The 24,895-nt window shown below is 40.8% G+C and overlaps 1 protein-coding gene across 2 annotated transcripts in view; it reads right to left on the bottom strand.

The window, feature by feature from the left end:
* Nucleotides 1-24,360, bottom strand: part of TNNT3 (troponin T3, fast skeletal type) — a 44,811-nt gene extending 20,451 nt beyond the window's left edge. The window contains exons 1-3 of one of the 2 annotated variants that reach the window (XM_075065094.1): nt 24,274-24,360; nt 17,208-17,242; nt 16,244-16,257 (exon numbers count right to left, since the gene is read on the bottom strand). In XM_075065094.1, the coding sequence (XP_074921195.1) occupies nt 16,244-16,257; nt 17,208-17,227 (34 nt within the window). In that variant the 5' untranslated portion in view covers nt 17,228-17,242; nt 24,274-24,360. The remainder of the gene's footprint in view (nt 1-16,243; nt 16,258-17,207; nt 17,243-24,273) is intronic. The other variant, XM_075065093.1, reaches the window with a different exon arrangement.
* Between the last annotated feature and the right edge of the window lie 535 nt (nt 24,361-24,895).

The raw sequence follows: 24,895 nt of genomic DNA, 5'->3' as shown, positions 1-24,895 counted from the left end.
GTGGCTGCTGGCCAGGATCCCAGCTATGAAGGCAGAGCCACTGCCAGCAGCAGCACAGAAGTAAGGATGGGATGGTATGGTATTGCCACCCTTACTTCTGTGCTACTGCTGGCAGGGCGCTGCCTTCAGAGCTGGGCGCCAGGCCAACAGTCGCTGCTCTCCAGCCACCCTGCTCTGAAGGCAGCGCAGAGGTAAGGGTGGCAATACAGCAACCCCCCCTTAAAATAACCTTATGACTCCCCAACTCTCTTTTAGGTCAGCATCCTCAATTTGAGAAATGCTTGTCTCCCCCATGGAATCTGTATAGTATAGGGTAAAAGCACACAAAAGGCCAGATTTCATGGAGGGAGACCAGATTTCATGGTCCGTGACACGTTTTCATGGCTGTAAATTTGATACGGCCCTACTGATAAATTGTTAAAGGATCGACCTGCTCATTTGAATCATATTGAACAGCTGATTTGTTTCACCAGGACTGAAGGGAGCTCTGTAAAATATAGCTCTGATACAGAAACAAAGCTAGTTCCTCAACTGGTATAAATCAGTGCAACTCCGTTGACTTCAACGAAGCCTCGCTGATTTACACCAGCTGCGAATCTCCCCTAAAACGTGTACTCCCAAAGCTTTGCTGGAGGATAGTAAGGCTCATGCAGCTATCAAAAAAATTCCCTCCCATTCATCTCAGAATTTGAGTGAAGAGTTGTGCTCGGTAAACGGCTGTCAACATCAGCTTTTTCAGTATTTGTCTGAAGTACCACACTTCCAGACTCACTAGCCTCATCCTAAAAGAAACCGATTAACAGATTTTACAACTGTCTAACTAACAAGTGCAACCTTTCCCCCCTAAGAACTTTCTGTGTGGCCTTTCAGAAGGCTGAAGCTTTGCTCTCCAGTCATGCTAAAGCCAGAGTAAAGCAACAAACTCAGATTCAGCCAGGAATACCATAGCAGAAGACAGGAGACATCAACTCAGACTGAATAGATCTGACCAATACAACAGCACCACGAAGCAGCAATGCTGAGACTTGGTAGCGTCCCATAAAGCACATCACCTCTCTGATTCAAGGACAAGAAAGAATGACAGACTTACCTTCTTCATACTCAAGCTCTTGCTCTTCTTCTTCAGGGGCCTCTTCTTAAAGGGCAACACACACACATACAAAAGAAAAGCAAGTGCAAAAAAGCACAAGGAGCATTAGAGATGTACAGGAGGAGCTTGGGATGGGAGAAGTTAAACTATCTCTATTGTAGGGCAGTGAAGTCAAGATAAAACAAAGGATAATGTCATCTATGGATGGCACTTGTTCTGGGGCCCCTTGGTTACTGTTCTGGGGCCAGATTCTGCCTCAACAGGGCTACTCCAGATTTACTCCAGTGTAATCAAAAGCAATATTTGGCCCATGGGAAAGTGACTTTTCCTCTCTGCTTCTCTGCCTGTCTCATAAAGAAGTTGTGGCAAACTGCGTACTATCGATTCCACCACTCTCCATGTTCAATTTATAGTGCACGTCCCCAGTTACCCAGTAAATACAGATATTAGCATTGGCCAAAATTTACAAAAATAGGAAACTAAAGGTAGGCTCCTAAATCCATATTTAGACACCAAAGGGTGAGATTTTCAAAAGAGCCTTCAAAGCACAAGTTCTCTTGTCTATCTCTTGAAAACTTTAGTTCAGATGAGAACATATGCCTATAATTCTGTAGGGCAAGTAAGAGATGAAGTATAGAATTTAGGAGGAAGATCTGATGAAAACTAGAAGCATATGATTTTTTTGACAAATTGTGTCTGATTATGGGTGTAAGCAGAGTCTGAATGAGCTCTCTCCTGTCATCTAGTGGTGACCTGTGGAAAAGGATTTCAGGAGTTGATCTCGCTTGCATTAGCACAGCCACCCTGCCTATGTACTCAGCATGATGGCATTGGTTGCCGAAATGATCACTTGTGGCCGGTGCTGGATCCCCAGTCTCCTTGTTATCGGGACAGAAGGAATAAAGGGTTGTTATCCTTATGTGAATCGAGGGCAGAAAAACTATACCTGGCATACCCCAATGGAGGGACTCACCCTCAACTGAACAGCACTCGCTAGGCAGGGGACAGAGGTTCCAAAGCCTAATGAGTTGAGAGAGGGTGGATACGGGTATTTGTACCTTGTGGTGTGGACCATGTTTAAGGGTTCTAGACACCATTTGATCCTTCCTCTCTCCATGTATAATAAAAAAGCTAATTTAGACTCAATTGAGAGTCTTGTTACATACTGCAGAGCTGAAATCACTGATATCTAGGTCTGAATATTAGACCTACTTTGGGACAGTGTCTCTGGTGCAAGAAACTACCCAGGGTGCACCAACAGTGAGCCCCCCCACACACACACTAACAGCTGAGATCACTGAGAGCTGAAATCACTGACTGCCATGTTAAGTGGCAAGCCATGAAGACATCTTGGTGAGTGACCAGCCAAGTGCCTGGTGGAGAGGTGTGGCCAGCAAGGCGGTTGACGGAGAGAGCCAGAGCACAGCCCCAAAGAAAGGTGTGAGAAGTGGCTGGTGGGGCAGTGAGCAAGTGGCCAAGCAGCGGAGTGTGTAAGGTGCCTCCTTAACCCCCACTTCCCTTCCACCCAGAGTGGGAGGTGAACTGTGCAGATGAACCTCTGGACTCTAGGGGTGCACTGACCAAGGACAGCAACTGTGAGTGGGGTGCAGAGAAGGGACGGGCCCATTGAAGGGACTTTTGGGTTGCTGGACTTAAGAACCTGAGGAGAAAAGGACACTGCCCAACTTACTTGGGGGTGGGTCTTTTGCTCAGTTTATGTTTAGTATCCTACTTGTGGTGTTTTCCCAAATTAATGCTGAGTTACTGCCCTCCTTTTATTAAAAGTTTTTGCTACACTCAGACTGTGCTTGCGAAAGGGGAAGTATTGCCTCTTAGAAATGCCCAGGGAGTGGTGTGTAATTGTCCCAGGTCACTGGGTGGGGGCTTGAGACAGTTTTGCATTGTATTGTTGAAAAGGAACCCCTAGATATCGAATCTGGTCTTTGCTGCTGCCAACTCTGACTGACAGAAGGATTACATGTGTTTGCAAATTGTCTGCAAGGAGCTTACTATTTTCTTGAATGCATTATTTTTTCTAAATTTTTGTAAAATAATTCCAGGTATGCAGAGTTTTTACCTTAAGTATTCATAATTCAGACAGAGTATTAATACTGGACACTGGAAATTCATGTTGTGTTGATTAGTTTTGATAGGCCATATAATATTATTTCTGTTTCTTCTTAGAATCAGGTTTCTAGTGCTAACCCTCACATCTGTGAATTCAAAATTTGCTTTCCACAAACATACCTTCATATGCAATTTTATTGTAAGTGAATTATTAAGCAAATGGGTTTTTTTGTTGGTTTTTGTTGGTTTTGTTTTTGGCATTTTTGTTCGACTTCCAATGAAAATCTAAAAAACAAAATCCAGATTTTAAGTTGCTTGGAATCCATCGGGGTATGACTGACAGGTATAATCAAAATCACCTGTGTCATTTAGGCTGTCATCTTGCGACACTCTTGACCAAATTTCATGGGACCATACTCATTAGCATACAGAATTCCAACCTCCCATAAATTACAGAGGAGAACAACTAGAAGTATCATAAAAGGTGTCAAGGAAAGAGTTTAAGGGAGAACTATCTCCCAAGCAACTGGAATTCAGTGAAGACCCAGAAGGTTTTACCCTGCTGTGGGATGGTGTTATTTTGGTGAGAAGAAAACTAGTAATCCCATACATGGAGGTTTGAACAAAGACAAGAAAAGCACATGACTCCTTATTCTAGATTTTGGCTCCTCAGAATCTCTCTCAATCATGCAATCTGAGCTTTGTTTAGCCTATTTTACAAAGAAAGAAAACACCAGACTCAACAAACAACAGCATTTTGCCATGCGCTTTTTACACAGAAGATTGTTTTCCCATTGTTAGTTGAAACTATTTCTAAACCAATTCTGCACCTCTCTCCAGTTAATCCCCAATCTGGAAAAAACCTATCAGAGTGACAAGGGTGTTGAATTACTGACATTTTCTTTAATGTCACCTTCCAGACCCCCCAACTGTGCAGTTCCATACTGAGCATTATAGATTAGGTGTATTAGGTACTGAAATCATGAATTTGTACTATGACAAATAACCTAACATATTTTGTGAAACTTGGTGGCTTTACTCTTTATAGTACATTTTTCACTTTGTAGAATTCTGTATAGTCACTTTTCTTATCTACTCATCTAGACATCCTTCTAAATCTTCATCCATTATTTCTTCTCTTTCTGTGACTACAATCTCCCTCAACCATGTATGAGAATGCTCTCCAAGAAACACTATAGAATTATAGATGGACAAAATGGATCAAACTGTACTTTGAATTACAATTTTGGCAAATACCACCCTATAATCTGAAGGATCATCAACAAGCTTTGCAGAAAAATAAATACTTCTGAGAGCAAAATTTTAATCTCCTTGTCTCTCTCAAAGATCACAAAAGCATCCATGGGTCTTTCAAGCATTTTCCAACATCACTGAAGGAACTGTCCAACGTGCTAATTTGTTCACTGTAGAACTCAGAACACTCCTCATAATTTGATCTAGAACCCAAAGCTGCTTCAGCAGCTCTAGCTAAAAATCAAAAGCCTAAATTTTCAAGTGTCTATGGATCTTCAGTGCTGCAATTTTTGGATGCCCAAAATAACACAGCTTAAAGGGGCTTGATTTTCAGAAAATGCTGAGCATTCACTCTCTGAAAATCAGTCCATTTTAAGCTGACTCAAGTTGAGCAGCCAAAACTTGACATCACACTTGAAAATTTAGGCCCAAAGTTTCAGTATAGAACCTGTAACACTCTTTTCATATTGCCTGAAATGACAATACTTGGCAAACACAACCCTTTTCTCAATGTTCATCCAAAACTCTTTGGAAGAGAGGTCATTTCTCCTCTCACATTCGTTTCTTGGGCCTCATCTTGTGCAACCTTAACATTTTTTAATACTTTTTTCCCAGCACTAAAATGGCTTGTCTTCACTACCAAGGTAAGTCAACCTAAGTTACACTACTCCAGCTATGTGAATAAAGTAGCTGGAGTCGACGTAGCTTAAGTTGACTAACCCTAGTGTCTTCACTGCGCTGAGTCAATGGGAGACACTCTCCAGTCAACTTGCCTTACTCTTCTCGGACAGCTGGAGTACCAGGGTCGACTGGAGAGTGCTCTGTCATTGATTTAGCGGGTCTTTACTAGAACCACTAAATCAATCCCTGCTGCATCAATTGCAACAGCATTGATCTCCCTGTAGTGGAGACTAGCCCAAAGACAAAGGGAGTGAGATTCTTTAAGTGGGTCACATACCTTCTTCGTGAACTTCTGTAAGTGTCATGGAGCAAGCAGTGATGGAAAACAGAGAAATAGAGAAAACAGAATACATATGTAAACACTTTGGAGTCTGAGAAAGAGATCAAGGAATGGGTGAAGGAAAGTAAGAATATCGATGCAAAAAAGTGAGAAACACTGAAACAAAGGTGTCTGGAGAGGCTGCTGGGAATTAAAGATGCTATAAAGTTAAAGTAGCAGCAAGCATGGAGATTAAAGGAGAAAACTGCTGTAAGTGATCATTTGTGGTTAATATTTGTTTCTTATGTTCTTTCTCTTCTACCAGCTCAAGATTCCTGGTCACACACATACACACACGCACTTTGGAACTACAAAGAGGAATTCAGAAGTCATGTCACATACCTGGCTCATGAACTTCATCAGGTGAGAAGTGTCATGGAACAAGATGCAATGGGGAACAAGAGAATGAGAACAAGAAATATGTTATTAGAAGCATCGTAAGCTCTTTCAAGGCAAGGGAGGTGAGGGGAGAGGGTTTAGGAAGTAGATCATAGGAAAATAAAATTAATAACATTTAAAAGACAAATAAATTGGAAGACAGGATTGTGAAAGGATTTTGTCAGGTGAAACAGACATTCAGTTTCATGGTAAGAAATGTAAAGCTTGCAAAACCTATAAAGAGGAACTGACCACCATGATTTATAAAGGTTTCTCCTATTTAAAAGCTACACATGAGAACAGAACTTAAAGTGATCTCAGAGAAATACTGAGTCTGTCATTTTTCAATAGTGGAATTTCGTTCATTTGCATTATAACATTATAGGACTTGAAAACCTGCTTACATATAATGGTCCATCACTAATAATCAACTAACATCAGAAGTCTCTCTGTATTTTTTCCCGGATCTACAACTCGTGCCACTTTATGCCTTGAATACAGTTTTGGAAGGGCATCTATCCGCATTCTTGTTGCTATTCACGGCCATTTGCAGTCTTGATTTATAAACATGTCATTTCATAAGAGGAAAATCTTGCTCACAGGTCCGCATGGTGAATTTCAGACTAGCTAGGATTCTACTATTCTACTTTCCAAGTATGCAAAAGGATTGACCCTGTCCATCCGAGAGCAAGATTTTGCCCTTTAAATGTGGTTATCTTGCAAGCATTCCAGACAATATTGCTAATCATGCATAACTGTAATGCAAAGATCCAACAGTACTTAGATTCCCTTTATACAATCAATGGGCCAAAAATGGCTGTACGGAACTGGAGAGTGCCTATTTTCAACATTGCCCTCTATTGGATGGAATCAGAACTGCTCCACTTTGTGTGATGGAATCTATACTCTTCATTAGGCTTGGAAGGATTCAATTTTTATTGGTAAATGTGGATAAAGGTTGATTTCGCCATACACACACAAAACGGATGGAAAAAATATTTCCATCAATAATTGAAAATTACAGATAGGTAAGAAAAATGCTGCTTGAGAACTTATTAGGGTTTGATTTAGGGGTATTTACTGTGTATATTTTGATATGTGATGTGTTTTAATAGTTATAAAGCTTTAACATTTTGAATCCCAACTTCTACCATCATTAAATAATTATTGTCTGACTTTCACATTGATTGAATCCCACATAATTTCCTACAACTGCGAAATTTAAATAGATAAAAATAAAAAAGCCTAACACCCATAATTTTGCTCAAATGTGAACATTTAAATTGATACAAATCTTTTAAAATGCTTTAAAATAAACATTGATATCTTCTGTCAGCTTGTGCATGAACAATGAAATCGATGGTTACCAACATTTAATGATATAATTGAATTCTGCCAAGTCTACCCTTAATACAGTAGAAGCTTAGTTTTATGAACATCTGTCTTATAAACGATTGGTTACATAAACTATCTTTCTGCAGTCAATATAATTTTTCTTCCACCAAAAGTCACTTCAGTCATTCTAACAGCATCCAAGCAGCTGTACAGGTTTGGAAAGACAGAGAGATTTGGTGGCAAAGAAGAGATGCAGTTCTCACAAAGAAATTCAGGAACTCTGTATACATTTGTTACTATTCATTAGGAACACTACTACTGAACAATTAACACATTAACTTATGCACCGTACCTACGGTGATTCTGAGATGTTCAGTTTTATGAACTTTCCAAAGTTATGAACTCAATCCCCAATTAGTTCATAAAAGAGAGATTCAAAAATAGCTAGAGGATTTTCTCCATTAGCTCAAGTGGAAGGGGCTTGCGTTTGTGCTTCTGTAGTATGAGGATCTGAGTTCTATCCCTGCTCTCAGAGCAAAGCCCTAAGTGGATGTTAAAATGGTTCATATTTTTCCTAAAATATGTTATTCTTACACCCAGATATTAGGATTAAATATCATCATTTGTTATTTTCTAGAGAAATGGTTTTGGAAAAACAGAAGTAGAGAAAAAACTATCATTAATATCTATTGTTATCTCCTGTTCCCTTGCGCCACCTTTGATTTCCTGTACACATTAACCCTTGAGACTGAAACAGAGGAATTCAGAAGTCACATCACATACCTGGCTCATGCACTTCATTAGGTAGGAAGTGTCAGGGGGAAAAGAGATGCAAAGGAAGACAGAATTAGAAACAAGACACACAGGATGGCAATAACCTTAAATTTTTTCAAGACAAGCTTGGGTGTAATCTATGAATAGGTTGCAAGAAAAGAAAATTAAGGACATTAATGAGAGAACAAATGGCACATACAGGTGTGAAATGGAAAGAGAGGGGGATGGGAGAAAAAGGAGAAGGAGCATGCAGATGAAAGGTAAAAAAGTGTAAATCTTGCAAAATACACAAATATGGTTGTGAAGTAAATACTGCTGGCTCCCATTTGTTTACAGAGAACCATATGTATTACATCAACACAGTTTTAGAAGTATGAACAGAATAGAGACATCATGTTTCTATTGTGTGCCTGTGGCCACTCCTTTCTTCCAGCACCCCAAAGAATGGATCCTCATGCACACCCTCTACTTATATAAAGAGCAGAGCATGGAGGGTTTAACCTATGCTTTACAAAGCTATGCACTAGAACAGACTTGTAGCTTAGTATACGTTTTAGACAACTGGAGTATGCTTTGATGCAGCAGGGGAAGTGTATGCATTAATGTGCTAGAAAAACACTGTTCAAATGTATTGGGCCAAATCCTGCCCTCAGATAGAACGTGGGCCCATATTCTGAGTTGATATCACTAAGTGGATCCCCAAATGGAGCTACACTGATTTAACCAGCTGAGGAACTGGCCCAGCATATTAAAATGTATAACACTTTTCATGCAGTGATTATCATTATCACTGGTCAATCTACAGAGTCGGTTACAGAAGAAAGCTTGAAAGCCAACATATTGTAAGTGATAACATAACAGAATTGTGTCCCATCCCCTTCCACCACCTTTGAATTCTTGCACACACTAACGCAGGATGGAAAGAGGAATTCAGAAGTCATGTCACATACCTGGTTCATGAACTTCATCAGGTGGAAAGTGTCAGGGAACAAGATCGATGCGACAGAAAACAAGAGAATTAGAACAAGCAACACATGATCATAACAACCTCAAACCTTTCAAGCCAAGGAGGGAAATATGAATTGGTTATAGGGAAAGAAAATTAATACCATTAAAAGAAAGAGAAGGGGTGAGAAATGGAAAAATACAGGATGTGATGGAATGAAGCCAGGTAAATGGAGCATGCAGGTGCCTGGTAAGAAATATAAATCCTTCATAAGATGTAAAAAAAAAATTCTAAACCAAGTGGTGCTGATCTACCTGGCTTACTAAGGTGTTTATACTTATTTTAAACATGGCCATGAACATAAATTTACAAATCTGATGGGAATATACACTCCATGTTGCTATTCATATCTAGAATGTAGGTTTACAAATGTCTCACTATGTTTTGGTCCTAGATCTCAATTCCATCATTTTGTTCTCCCTTCATGCACCTACCTATCTTGTAAATATCACGTACAATCCTAGTATCCATATGTCACTGTGATGCAAAGGTTTCCTTAGATCCATTTTGTAAGACCTACATTCTGCTGTGTAGCATAGCTACATACCTTTGGTTATATATGCTACAACAGTTTTGCAAAGTTATGTTTTAAAAGGAAAAAAAACCTTCTGTTTACAGTCTGCAAAGTTACGTAATTTTTACATTTAGTAGAAAGCTTCACAGCTGAACTAAAACCTTACAGAGGAATGCTTAGGTAGGCAATAGAATGCATTATACAAACACATTTGGCTGAACGTTATCCCAAGATGCTCTGATGTGGCACATATCAAGGACCTAATCCTGCATTTTTTGTCCACCCAATTCTCTCACTGAAGTCAGTAGGAGATTTAAGCATCCAAAGAAGGGAGGGTTGGGCTGTCAAATGGGAGAGACATACACACATAATCAAGGGCCCAATACGCCTACGGTACCTGTTTCCTTTCTCACTCCAGTATACAACAAGAGAAACTCCAGAGAAATCAGTGGAGCTACACCAGTGGAAAACTGGGAAATGGGGAAGATCAGACCCTGTATCGTTGTGACAAACGGAGGTTTTCAAAGCATTTACATGTTCCCCCAAGCTTAGTGCCTTTTTACATGCAATGATCATTGCTCATATATTAATGTACAGATGGAACATTTTAAATGCAAATGATGCTGTGCGAGTAACAATTTGTCACAAATGGAACATTTTCTTGTCTTCATCCACCTTCTTAAGAACTCCTGTGCATGCTAGCGCTGCTGAGGGAAAGAGAGAAATTGAGAAGTTGTTTCACATACCTTCCTCGCGAACTTCTTCAGATCGAAGCATCATGGAATGAGAGGCAATGACAAAAAGAAAATTAGAAAAAGAAACACCTGATTAAAACAGCCTCGAACTCTGTTAAATTAATGGGGTAGGTGCAAAAAAAGAGGAACTTAGAAGCTATGACATAGGAGAGAGAATTAATTAAATTGATATGAATTGGCAGAGCAAGCTGAAGGTGAGCTGAAAAGATACTGGGGTGTGAAAACATGGCTAGGTGAAAAAACCAACAACATTGGTATACATATTATTATGAGATTAGAATTGGTTGAGATTTTACCAAATTGGATTTTTGAGGAAATTTTGGTGAAATGAAAACAGGATTATACAATGTTTTTCATGATTTTTTTTCTAAATTGGATCTATATTTTTTAAATTTTGAATTTTCAAGGACATTTATCCTCAAAATGTTGACCAAAAAAAGTGGGGAAAAGATTGCCAAAAAATTCTTGAAATTTAAACATTTCACAAAATTTCAACAAGGTCTAATAATTATGGAATATTAACATTTCGTTTTACTTCTGTTCCATTATAAAAGGCCTGACTTGGTGTGATGCAAACTCCCAGTGAGGCAAATAGCACTTTTGGATTTGTAAGGATGGCATAGTTGGGACCTGATCCAAAGCCTCTGGGATTAGGGCTGATTGATATGCTCCCTCAAAAAAAATTTTTTTACAAAGTTTTTTTCCCCACTGAATGAAAATTGTTGTAGAGTGTCCGCTTTCCACAGAAAACTTTTATTTTTAACGGAAAACTCGAATGCCTGAAACCCAAAATACTTTGATTTAGCTATCCTGGCAGGATGCCTCATGGGATTTGTAGTTTATTTTCCTCATGTCCTCATTCTCCTCTATGACATGGGCTCCCCATCTGGACTACATCTCCCATGATGCACAATTGCCAGGGATTCCCAGGATACAACCGCCTGCCCTCACCATGAGTGGAGACTGTGATGCAGCATAGGATATTTAGTCCAATCAGGGAGCCCAGTCTATACAGGAGAATGAAGTATTCATACAACAGCTCCCATGAGTCGCTACAATCATTTTTCCAAATTGAAATATTTTAGTTTTTCAATTAAAAAAACCTGGGTTTTGAACTAAAATTTTAATTTTTCACCAAAAATGTCAAACTTTAGATGAAAATGATTTTTTGCTGTTGTTTTCATCATTATTTTTCACAGAAATAAACCCCATTTTCTGATCACCTCTACCATTAACATCAATGGAAGTCTTTCCATTGATGTCAATAGGCTATGGACAAAGCCCTTGGACACTTAGTGTTAATGTTTCTTTCTCTACTGTCCCTTCTGCCATCTGAAGATTCCTTCACACAAAATCCTCTTCCAAATTTGAAGAGAAAGAAATCAGAAGTCACGTCACATACCTTCCTACTGAACTTCTTCAGAACAAAAGGCAACAGAAAAAAACAAACAAAAAAAAAGGCAATAACATGGGAAAATAAAACAGAAAATCATTAGACCCCTGAAGTCTTGCAAGCTAAGATTTGGGAGGGAAAGGGGTTAGAGAAAAGGGTTATATGAAAAGGAAATGAATCACTTCAGAAGAGGGCAAAACAAAGGTCAAGCAAAGGTATGAATTGGGAAACCAAAAAATAGAGGAAGCATGCTTAGAGCATAGGAGCGTGCAGATTAAAGAGGGGGAAAATCAATTTCATATTAATATTTAATTCTGAAATCAAAAAAGAAGGAGAAAGTTAGGTGAGATAGGAGAAATGTACAAAGGTGACAAGGAAGAATCTTTTTTACTGGGCATACTTGCCTGTATTATTAACACCCTCATCTCTCTCTTTGCATGTTTGACAAGAAGTGAATAAACATGAAGTATGAACGGCACCTTCACCCACATCAGTTCATGCTTCTGGTTTTCTGCTGGCTGCTTCTCCAGTACAAGGATGACGCTGCCACTCAGGGCAGAGCAGGACAGGCAGCAGAATATTAGAGGCAGCAAGACATTTGAGTTGCTCTGAGTTTTCAAAGGTGTCTGCATTAGGCTCGTTTGTGAAAAAATCTCTTACCACTGCTACTGTTTCAGCTCCATCCATGTGAAATGGATGATATCCACTATGTCACAGAGGAGGCCTTGCACTGTGTTATGAGTCTACAACTGCATCTATAGAATGTTGCTCTGCAGATGGCAAAACTGTGAGAGATGGTTCCATCCAGCTAACAATGTTCGGACCACTAGCACAGGCAGGGCTCCAGGAGGCTGTTGGTGTTACTAGCACTGTGATGTCTAGTCCTGCTGTGGGCAAATCTATACAACACAGCCCTTAAAATGCTAGCACTCGGTCTACATTTGCACTCCCTGCTGTCACTATCCCTGATGGAAATGAACTAGTTGTAGCAACAGTGGGGAAATTGTGCCTAATGTGCACAAAACCTCTGAGAGTGATTATGGCACAGAAGGAAGGACAAGACATACCTCAGAAAATCCTTGACAGCAAACGCCTTTGAGCTAGAGTTGGTGTCATAACCTTGCTGAGTAAATATCTCCATCTCTCAAAAGGAGTTTTCTGCCCACCTTTATCAGAGAAAGCTAAAGAACTGGGGTCAAATCCTAAGAGCACCTGCAAGTCTGATTGACTTCAACACTTCTCAGAATTTGGCCCTCAGTTCTGTTCCAGGAGGTTTTTAACATCTATCTAAATAGAATGTAAAATAATTCCATTTAATTGGCGGGGAAATGGCTAGTGGGCACTTTCCTTGCATTCTAACGTCTTTGGAAGAAAATAAACAAGCCAATTTTGAAGCACAGTTGCCTAACTGGAAGGCTGGCTACGTGCAGGCAATATGCGGAATGGCGCTAGCCAACGTCTGAACAGTGTCAATAGGACTATGTCTCTGAAATCTTCCTTTCCCTGCCATAGGGGAAAATCTTACCAGTGAAATCTCTCCGTGAAAACATGGGGAAGAGAGCCTTGCACACTCCATCTTTTTTCAAATCTCCTATATTTCTACAGTAGCTTGTCAAATCATTGGATGGCTAAAGGTGACCTAAAAAAACTTATTCTTGCCAAGCTCTGAGTTTCAGCTTTTGTGTTCCTCTTAGCAACAGCTGCTGATGTCCTTCAAGTTGACGCTGGACCAAAAACATTTTTGAATTTCAAAATTTTAATGAAATATCCTGTGGAAATTTTGAATTTCAGTGAAAAGAGCAAATTTATCCGAAACTTTTGTGATTTATTTATATATTGCTAGCTACACCTGAGGCCCGAAAGAACACAAGAATCTGAAGCACTTGCTTTCCTTACACAGCTTTATGTGATGTTAAGGTGATCAGTTCATTTAGGGGAAAGCACAGAATCTCATATTGTGAGTTCATTTTAGCAGATAGGTAAAGAAGAAAAACATTTTTCAGCTTTTTTTCCCCCAAAAAATATTTGTTGTGTTGTTGGAGGCAATTGCAGGTTTGCCTGAGTAAGAACTGCAGTATTAGGTCCAGGATACATGGTATTTTAATAGAGGAGGCTCTATATGCAAATCCCAAATTTGAACAGCCCTGATTTAATTGCGATTAATTTTTTTAATCGCTTGACAGCTCTAACAACAAGTAATTGGTTTCATCTGCAGCAAGGGAGATTTAGATTCGATTCTAGAAAAAACTTTCCAACTATAAAGATAGTTGAGAACAGGAATAGGCTTCCAAGGGAGAATGTGAAATCCCCATCCTTGGAGGCTTTTTAGAACAGGTTAGACAAAAACCTGTCAGAGATAGCGTAAATGTACTTAGTCCTGCCTTAACACAGGAGGATGGAGTAAATGATCTCTCAAGGTCCCTTCCAGTCCTATATTTCTATGATTCTGTAATGGGAGAATTCATACTCGGCTCTAAATTTCATAGCTCTGGCACATCTCTGCGTTTGGTATCAAAACAGTTTGGATTCATTTATTGAACAAGCATTCCAGATCACCTTTAGCAGCGTGTAACAAAGAGATGAGTGAATGACAGGCAAGGAAAAAGGTGGGGTCAAAGGTTACAGAAAGAGAAATTACGTTCCAGTTTTTTGTTACCTTCTTCTTCGTATTCCTCTGCATTGAAATAAAAAAAAAAAGCAGCAAAATCAACAACAAGGCTGAACATTCCAGCACATAGACCACAAAAGGTGACATGTGATAAGAAGCCAGTGACAGCAAAGAGCCCTGTTCTTATAAAGAGCATAAAGATTTCCAAGGGGCTTTGTGTAATCATCTTTAAAAGTCCATGGTCAAGTTAGAAAAATAAACCCTGATTATTAAGAGGCTGATTGCACTGAGCTTATTGTGCTGAGCTTAATTAAAACTGCATGAGCAAGTTGGAAGGAAGGGTCTGATTCTAACCCAGCTCACACTGGTGTAAATCAGGAGTATCTCCAAAGTAGTCAACTGAGTTATACTGGTGTAAAATTGTTGCGAGCAAGATGAGAATCAGGTCCAGGGAATTATAGTTATGTTTGACTTCACAGAACTCCACCCACCAAAGTTTTCCAGCAGGTATCAAGTTGCATATATGTCACCAGAACAATACTTTGATGGGTGTCTCATACTCTGATACAAGACTCCGTAGATAGGGGGTTGAGGAATCAGATATGTACCCTTTCATGAGTGAAACATGTAGAACCATTTCAATGAATGCAACGATTCTGTCATTGGATAACAGAAACATCCAGCTCAAGAGTACGTACAATAGCAGAGATCCAAAGTAAGGCAAATTGAAAACTGTCACCTACTTAAAGTGAAAGCGTCGAGTTTGGGTTTTCAGCTGAGCACTTTCCTGAGTTGCAGCTATAAGCAAAAGGCATCTTATCCAATGTAAAGAAAAATTATGTCTGAACTCTTCCAAAATGTGACTAAATGGCTATGAAATTTCATGCTAGGACCAGTTTTGCTCAGCTATGGTCTGATCCAAAACCATTGAAGTCAGTGGGTGACTTCCATTGATTTCAGTGAGCTTTGGATCAAGGACTTATTTGAAATTTTGGCAAATTGCATCAGTCTGATGGGGAACGTCTGGTAAAGTGAGAACTAATGATTTACCTCATTCAAACCACAGAGAAAAGGGACCGTAACAGACGAACACAGGCCCCACACGGCAAGTCACTGCATTTGATCTAACATTTCACTACAGTGAGTAAAGTCAGGTTCACTAACCAATGACATGTTAGCCTGTAACATGTATGATGGTGGTACCATCAACATGAACAAACATACAGCCAAATGTCATAACACACATACAAGATATTTCACCCTGTAGGTGTACATATTCTGAAAGAGCTCCTGTATTTGAATCTATGACCTCACACAGGAAAGAGGACACAAGACAGACAACTACTGAGAGATCATTTCAAAAAAAACAAAAATAAATATTGAATCAAGTGACCTTGAGAGAGGGAGAATTAAAAAGTGACAGAGAAGATGGGGAGAAAATACTGTATTAAAGTTTATCCTGGGCATGGAGACTTTCACGTACCTTATCAGGTAAAAAAAAACAAAACACACACACACACAGAAGACCTAATGTATATAAGAATAAAGCAGTAAGAAAAAAATCAAAATACACAGAGGATAAGGTTGCAAATAAAAACAATCACCAGCAGATGGCAGCATCTCTACAAAAAGAAAACAAATCCATCCACACCTGACCAAACATTATTTGCTGTTAAACATGTTAAAGGCCTGAATTATATATTCTCCACTGGGTGGATAACAAAGGATTATATATTTATTATGAGCCACATTCAAGTATTCTTCCAGAGCAGCCCATAGTCCACAAACAGTCCCACTGAACTCAACAGGACCACTTATGGAGTTAAGGGTTATATAATATAAGTATGGGTATCAGAATCTGTAGATATATAGATAGATACCAGCTGTATTAGCATAGCTCTGCTGAAGTCAAAGAAGCTACATACACACATTTACACCAGCTGGAGACTTCACCCAGAGTAAATAAAAGGAAAATAATATGCAGCAGAAAAATAAAGTGGAAAAGGCTGTTTAAAAAACACATCAGGCTGATGTATAAAGAATGAGAGACAAGGAGCTTTATGACTTACCTTCCACTTGATCCCTGTGAAAAGAGAGAGACAGAAAGTGAGAATTTGATCAAAGTGAATTTATATTTCATCCACTCTACATTAACAATAGGTTAATGTGTTGCTTTAAACTCCGCATTTGAGTAAGATGCCACATTTACACTTAAAACACAAATAGCTCTCTCTTCCCTTCCCCCCCTCACCCAGCCAGTTGCTTTTTGGTTAATAAAATTACTACAATTAAAAAACATACTAATTATGGCCAGGCTTGTATTACTCATGCGTGTAAAATGTCACACACTAGTAATCCAATTACGCATGTGGGTAAGTGTTTGCAGGAGACAGTTGCAGGTAGTAAAAGTTGTCATTGGTTTATTGACCAAGCCCATTTCTGAATGATTGGACCAGCCCAGACTGTTCCCAAATCAGCAGTGGCAGGGGCTCCCTAAGTCCTGGGGTCTTTAGTGCAAGAAGGATGTTTATTGCACATTCTCCAGTGCTGCATAAGGTGCTTCAGGTGCATCACAACTTGAGTTCCCTGGCCAGGCCTGATGTTCTCCCTTCCCATAATGCAACCCTACCTGGGGGCACATTGCAAGGTCTATCTTCTGTTTAACAGGAAACTTCCAGCCACTGTTACCCCGACGCGCCCCCTCCATATACATCAGGTGCTGCATTCTGAAACTACACCAATTTATATGCCAAGCAACTCCATCAACTTGTGTTACTGCTTCAGATTGACCCTGATAGGGGAGTCTGGGGCAGGTGCAGACTGGGGAAAGAACAGGTTGCATTTGGACACTTGATGCCTTCTCAAGTGCCCACTGAAGTCAGTAAGACTCTGTCCATTGACTTCAATGGGCAGCTCTTGGTCCTTGCAGCTGTGGGGCCCCATCTTTTACCTTCACAGGGAAACCTCAGATTATCTTTAAATGGTCCATTTGAACAGATTAACATAAATTAACATAGTTTTATTTCTACTTACACTTCCTCGGTGTCAGACATGTTGGCAGTGGGTTTCTAGATGAAGGGGGAAAGCAAGAGGTGAGTTATTAGTAACAGGGTTTCCTAAAAAAAAATGCCAAAACAGAAGCAGGTGTACTGCTGTTTGAAGCTGTAAAGAAAGACAGCTGATGCCCTAGAGAGCAGCAGATCCCCACCACGACCACCATTCTTGGAACTATAGAGCTCTGTGCTGGTCAGATCAAATGAGAGGGACAGGAAAGGAAAAATGAGTCCTCTAAAAAGATACAGCCCTTTAGCTTTGTAGCTAAGATGATTCGCATGGATGCAAAGAGCTGCAAAGAGTTCAGGTTGGGATCTGGGTGTATTTCAAAGCTTTCCAAACATCAGAGGTGTTTGGAAATGGGTCCATCCCCATCGGTCAGCTGTAATCCAGTCCTGACTCTTCTTTCACAGCTGTTTAACCCTGGTATCATGCCAAAGAGTTCAATGAATTTTATAGTAGAGTAAGTGAGAGGACAATCAGATTCAAGTATACATGGGAACTGGTAGAATAATGTACAAAAATATTGGCTATGAACTATTTGATAGTTGATGCCAAAAAAATATCAAATAAATTATTGAATGAGTAGCACCAGGTTTGAAAGTCTAGTTGAATTGTGTGAAAAATTATCCAGTAACTAATTTGGGGTATGGAAACTGGCCTGATTCACAAAGGAGACTGCTTGATTAATATTATTTGGCTGGTTGTAGTATTTATTACAGCAGATACTCACCTCATCTGATGGGTACTGAAACAAATCTAGCTATGTTACTTTTATGGTCTCCCTCGCTGCAATATTTGAGTGACTCACCCTCTTTAAGGTATGTGTCCGCACAACATCCCTGTGAGGTTGGGAAGTGCTATCATGCCTATTTTACAGACGGGGAACAGAGGCACAGAGACAAAGTGATTTGCACATCACTACCCACGAAGCCTGTGGCAGAGAAGGGCAGCGAACCTGGGCTGCCTGAGTCCCAGGCTAGCACTATAACCAATAGACTGGGATAGATGTAGCATAGGGAGTCCTGAAAAAATCAGGGGTCAGATCGCTTGGCTCAACTGATCTTTTCTGGCCCTCAAATCTATGGTGTAAATCAGCGTTGTTCCATTGGCGTCAGTACAGCTAGGCCAATTTACACTGGCTGAGGAGCTGACCCTATAGTCCTATGATTTACCAGAGGGAATGACTTAGCCAGCATTTCTGTGAACACTGCAGAACTATTAATTCCACACACTGCTCTCTGCAGATGAAGAGATGGCTATTTTTAAGGAGTTAGCTGCCTTAAGGCAGTGGGTCAGAGAGGAGGGGAGGGAATAGGTGTCCTGGAAGGTGGGGGGCCTTTCACTCAACCTTCCTCTAAATCCATGACGGGTCTTACATTAGAAATCAAGACATCTCCTAGCAAGAAACCCAAGCCTTGACTTTCATGACTTCATTACTTAGCCGATATATGAGAGGAGTCTTGAAGGAACAGGCGGACTGATTTATATCCAAGAGGAACAACTGCAGCTGAGAAGGTTTCTATTTCAGATGAGTATAATAATCCCATAGGCACTGGCTCTGCCGTATAAGGGATCCTGTCCAGTTCCCAATGATAACAATGTATATATATATATTCTGATCAGGATGGAATGCTCTTTCTGTTCATTTACTCCTTTGTCCCCTTTCCAGCATCCAAACACGCCTTGAAAGTTGTATCAGTCAGGTACATTTTGTGTCTGTATATATCAGTACTAGAGACTGGTCTAATAAGCTCAGGTCTGGCTCCAGCTGGCACAAGGAACCAGGACTTTAATCCAGGCCCACTTCCCACTAGAGAGGAAGAATGATCTCTTGGGTAAGGCGCTGGACTGGGACCCAGGAGCTCTGGGTTCTGTTATCTATTTATCTATTTATTTTTGGTTTTATATTGATGCCCATCACCGTAGCATGTAAGCACCTTCCACAAAAAATCAGTAGCAATTCCTAGGGGACTTCATAGTTGCTCTGGCACTTCTCCCTTTTTTGGCATCAAAACTCTGCTTAGGGTAGGCGTCCCAGGTCCCAGCATGGCCACAGTCTTCTTGTGTCAGTTAATCTCTGTTCCTCTGTTGTTCAGCTGCATAATGGGGGTAATCATATTTACTTTCTCCTGTCCCTTATCTATTTAGATTATAAACTCCTCAGGGCAGAGACTGTCTCTTACTGTGTGCTTGGACAGTGGCTAACAAGATGGGTGTTTCACTCTCAATTTGGGCCTCCAGGCACTACCATGATACAAATAAAAAATAAATAATAAGTACCATGCTTTACAGAGACGGCAATAGAGCTATTACAGAGCAAATCCTGCTACGATCCAGGGGGAATGGCCTAGAAGACCTACTATTGGCTCCTTCCAATCTAGATGATCCTGTAAGGGTTTGTGGATATTTTTTGGACAATACTCCTCTTTTTCTCTGTCTGCGCTATATAAACTTGGATTTCTCTCATTTAAAGTCTGAAGATAACGTAGATGTTTTAAAAGACTCACTCTCACCAATAGAATGTCAGTGGAGTCAACAGAGTTGCAGTTGTGTATTTGGGAGGAGAATGAGGCCTTGACAGTTGTCCATGCACATTTATAATGTGAGTATTTAAAGGCTGGCTTATTTTTGTGATCAAATCCAGGATAAATATGCAGTACAGTGCAGAGGGCCTTTAAGGACCTGAGCCAAAGCCCGTTGAAGGCAATGGTCATCTTTGGGACACAAAGCGAGTCTTTCTTTTAATGATTCCCACAGTTCATCCTGTTGCCATTTAGCTGCTCTCCTTTAAGGACATCTCGCTGAGGTTTGGACATATCAGTCCAAAGATTTCCGTAGATTCTTCCATATCTGTTGACAGTCTAAGTGCTGAGGAAACCAATGGGATTCTACAAGGCACCTATTAGCATGCCAGAACATATGACTAGATGGTAAGCTTGACTGAGCAGGGACAACATCTTTCCATCTGTTTGTACAGTGCCTAGCACAGTGAGAGCCAATGCCGGATGGGACTTCTGGGAACTAGGCAACACTAGTAAACAGATACATGAATAGCAAAAATAATCATTAGTAATACAAAGAAGGCGGCAAGCAATATGCAGAGAAGTGCCAGAATTAATTAAAAACAAGGGTCCAGATGCCCAAATCCCCAGACTCTAAGGGGGTTACAGAATCCAAACCTAGAACTAAACTTCACAAATGGCCCTTAGGTTTACAATGGGCCACACAAAAAAAAATCCACAAAAATCCTGGCTTCAAGTATTCCACAGTCTTGTGATATTCAGAATCTGGAATTGAATTTTCCATCTTGTGCCCCTCACTGGTTATTCTAGCCTGTACTCTTAATGACTGTTCTTATGGAGGTGTTGGGGTTAGAGTGTGCCTCACTGGGACAGAGATCCATGGTTTCCAGGAGAAGACCAATGATACCTGACAGAAGTATGTTGGTGGACACTGAGTATGGCAATCATTTGTCGGGTTTACTCATTCCAACAAAATGAGCTGACATGTAGTGTCTTATCCTGAGATCTTGCCCAGGCAACCCCCCCTTTACCCCTCCCCGCCCTCAGTGAGGCTAATCAATGTCTTGCCTAAGAAATGACAGCACGACTGAGCCCTTCATAGCTCTCAACGAACAGAGGGCCTTATCTAGTTTCTATTAAAGTCAATGGCAAAACTTCCACTGGCTATATATAATGGGAGCCAAAATTACTTTACTCTACTGGCTTCACTGTATTATTCATGTAATTACTTCATGTATTAGAACAATGAATAAATGAAACTTTATGTACACCCTCACGGAATTAAATAAATAAAGCAAAATACAAAACAGAAGTATTTTGTGCTGCTGGGGCCTGATCCAAATCTCATGGAAATCAATGGAAAGACTCCAGTTGGCTTTGGATCAGGCCCCTAGCGGAGATAACAATTCTCATCACAGATATCACAAAGCAAAAAGACCAGCAATTTAGACTGCTTGCTTCTGAGACAAGAACTGTCTTTTATTTTATATTTGTACAGTGTCCAGCAAAATGGGGCCTGAACTTGACTCAGGTTTATGGATTAACGAATAATGATTATTAATCATTATTATTCATGTCCACTGTTTGGAAACAAATCTAAACATATGCAAAAAATATTGTTTTGATTATCAGTCTGCCTTTTAAAACCCAGTTTCCCAATGCTAAGGTTTATTTTCCACATTTAATTCAAGAGCTTAAGGCCTAAATTGTTTTCTTTCTAAGTTTGTTTAACATCTTCAGGGCCTGATATCTGGGCCCTCCATGCATGCTTCATTCACCATTCACAAAGCAGAAGAATCGAATGACTATATTTATTTCATACCCTATATGAATGATGCCCCATAAATTATTATGGGGTCAAAGTGAAGGGTAAATATTCTGTTTCAAGTCATATTCAAGTAGACAAGGTGGACCATGATTCTATCTAGCAAACTTGTCTGTGTCTCTTGCTCTAAATTATATGCTCCTTTTGGTCCAAATCAGTTCCTTCTTGGCTTAAAGAACTCAGCTACCATCTCCCAGGGAGCATCTTAACAGCTGAGAATGCATCCATCTGCCAGATGACAGATTGAATTCACTCCCCTGCTCTTCAGAGGCTGTCTATGAAAATAATCCTCCTATCAATCATTCTCACTCCTTAGCCAGACACTGCCTGCCATAAAGGGATGTAAAGTAGCGAGATTATTAAAGAAAAGAGGAGAAAGAAAATGGACATGTATGGAAGACCAGACCTGGCAGGAATAACTGTCAGACGAGATGGCTGGGTACAATATATCATGTACCAGATGGGTATAGTTCCTGGCAGGGTCTCCTGTAAATCTGACACATCTAATAACATTGGCTATGTATATCCTTAATTCTCTCCCCCTTTTGGTGGAATTCTTTGTCTCTAAACTATTCACTGCTTTGGAAGATAAAAGAGATTCTATTTTGGGGGCCAGAAACCAACACTTGGTACGAAAGATCCCCCCTGTTCAATCTTAACACAATTATTTATGACTTGTATTGAAGTAGCATGTAGGAACCCCAGTCCTGGGCCAGGACCCCATTGTGCTAGGCACTGTAAAATAACAGAACAAAATGACACTCCCTGCCCCAAAGAGTTTACAGTCTAAGTAATCTTTTAACCCCATCCATTTGTGCCTCTGGGCTATCTCACTCCACTGCCAGGGTTTGCTAGGAATAATATGACTTTACAAAAAAGAAATGAAATCCCAAGTTCCGCTCATCCCCCATTCCTGCACACATCCCATCCCTCCCCCTACATCCCAACCCACTGGATGGGAATACTGGCAAATCCTTTGTAACCACCAATCCTTTCATCATACTAGGGCTTATCTACCCTGGGATTTTATGCCAGTGCAGCTACACCAGTGGAAACCCCTAGAGTACGACACATCGCAGTGGTGTAAAATGTAACTTGCACCAGTCAGGCTTACTCCGCTTTGTCACTGACAGCTGGGCATCATATAGCTGCATTCACACAACACAGCGATCAGCAAGTTAGCCACTGGTCGCCACCACAACTAGATCCACGATGTAAGTGCTCAGCACCCAAAGGGCAGGCACCCTGTTTGCTGACACCCTCCCTCCTAAGCTTTCAGAGGTAATTAAGGCCTGACTGCAGGAGAAACACACACCAGTGAGCCATCTGCGTAATAATAACCCAGATGGCTCTGGGGAGGTGTGAGGAATGCAAAGTAGTCTGCAGTACTCACTCACCCAGCAAGCTGGTGAAGAGGGATGAGAAAAGCGGTTTGGGCCATATATGAACATGTTGAATTTTTACATCGCTCCTCATTTCTGGGATGTCGTCACGGACCATTTCAATACACATCTCAGTGTACCCTCATCCACCAAATGGCATCTGCTAGCCAGTGTTAGCTGAGAACTCTTCTGAGATGATAGAAACTTACCCCAGCGTCCCACGCCCTCCTTGGTGTCCAAGCTGGCTCTTGGGTTTCTTCTGCTGCCCTATACAATTACTGAACCACTGCTGCTGTATATGATCACCTAGCTGACAGATCCCTGGCCAGGAGGAGGCATGAGGGATGTTAGAATTATCTCATGGGTGGGAATGGAGGTAAGAAAGCACATGTAAGAAACCATTTCTTTGTAACACCCTCACCTCCCATCTTAATGCCCTTCTCTATTTTGATTTTGACACCCTCCTGGTTGCCCATAGAAACCACTCAGCAATACCTACCAGGAGGGCAGGTCTGAGAGAGACAGCTACTATATTTCGTGGCATTTTGAACTCACATTACCTTTGTGTAACAAAAAAGATCTCCTAGTGATATCTTTAATTTAACCTCCCCCAACACAGACACACATTTCTTTAATGGATCAGGAGGGAGTGCTTCATGTTTGTCTCTCACACTCCTTTTCTCCTTTAAGATTGAATACTAGGCATATCCAAGCAGCAAGCTGCTTCATGTTTTTACAGATACCCTTTCTGCCTTTGGATATGTCTGTGAGATGTACCAATACACATCACTTCTTTGCATATCCTCTCGCCCCCTACCCCTCCTGCCTCAGCCTTCTTGCAGGGTTGGGTTCAAAACAAAGCTCTTGGCAGTGTTTTAAACAGTCAGCTCATCCTAGGCTTTTCAAAATGTCTTTGGCACATGTACTTTTTTGTTTCATCACTTCAATATTCCTGACAACCTCAAAGTCATGGGAGATACCATGTCACTTAGTTCTCATCCACAGGGCCTTGAGCTTAGGTGGAGATTTCCCCCGATCCATAGGAATATCTGCTATATACCAAACAATCCAGATCTTCATGGACATTCTTAAGCCTCAAGCAAGGTCAACAAATCCCACTCTGAGTAGATAAGAAAAGAATAGGTCCACTGCCCTCCTTAGTGCCTTCATCTGAGTGCCAGGGTTCTGAGGCTCACTCTTATTCATGAGCAAGCGTAATGGCCCCCATAGTGTTCCCCATTTAGACTGAGGGTCCAGTCTGCTGTCCCTCCTCTACTCACACAGACATGTCCCCTGCCTAATCTCCTTCTTACCTGAGAGGGGGAAGCTGAGAGAAGTGGTGAGTTCCCTGCTGAATGGGACGGGCTGCAGGATCTGAAAACTTCCCAAGGTGATTAAGTCCTCATGTTATAGTGACATTTGATCTTCTGGAGAAGCCGATTGGCCACCAGGCCCAGAATGTCAAGCAGGGAAGGAGCAAGGGAGTAGGGGGAGGAGAAGGGAAAGAAGGTCATACCAAGTATAGGAGCAGCTGGAGGAATTGCATAGATTATGCTAAAATGGGAGGGACGTGTTTGGAGAAAAAACCCAGCAGGCTTATGTTTCTATATTTATAACCCAACCATGCAAGAAACACTTAAAGAGAGGTAGCCAAAGCAAGGAAGCAACAGGCTCTCCTGCAGGCACTGGCGTGCAGTTCTCATAGAAACACAGAGATAGGTGGGGTATGGTATTTAAAAGAAGTCAGTCATGGCCCTCCCACAGCACTGGCAATATCCACCACCCTCTAGGCCTAGCAGATACCCTCTCTCTGTTGCTATGCTAAAGGTTTAAAAGGCACGAGCTACATGGTACATTTGGGATTCAGGAAGGAAATGCAGACATATCCCTCTTTCGGGGCGATACTCCTCCCATTTCTACCAGGAGGAACTCAGG

This window comes from Chelonoidis abingdonii, chromosome 4, assembly GCF_003597395.2.
Source record: "Chelonoidis abingdonii isolate Lonesome George chromosome 4, CheloAbing_2.0, whole genome shotgun sequence".
NCBI classification, from domain to species: Eukaryota; Metazoa; Chordata; order Testudines; family Testudinidae; genus Chelonoidis; species Chelonoidis abingdonii.
Note: the sequence above shows the minus strand (reverse complement) of the source record. Positions and strands in the feature narration are given on the sequence as shown.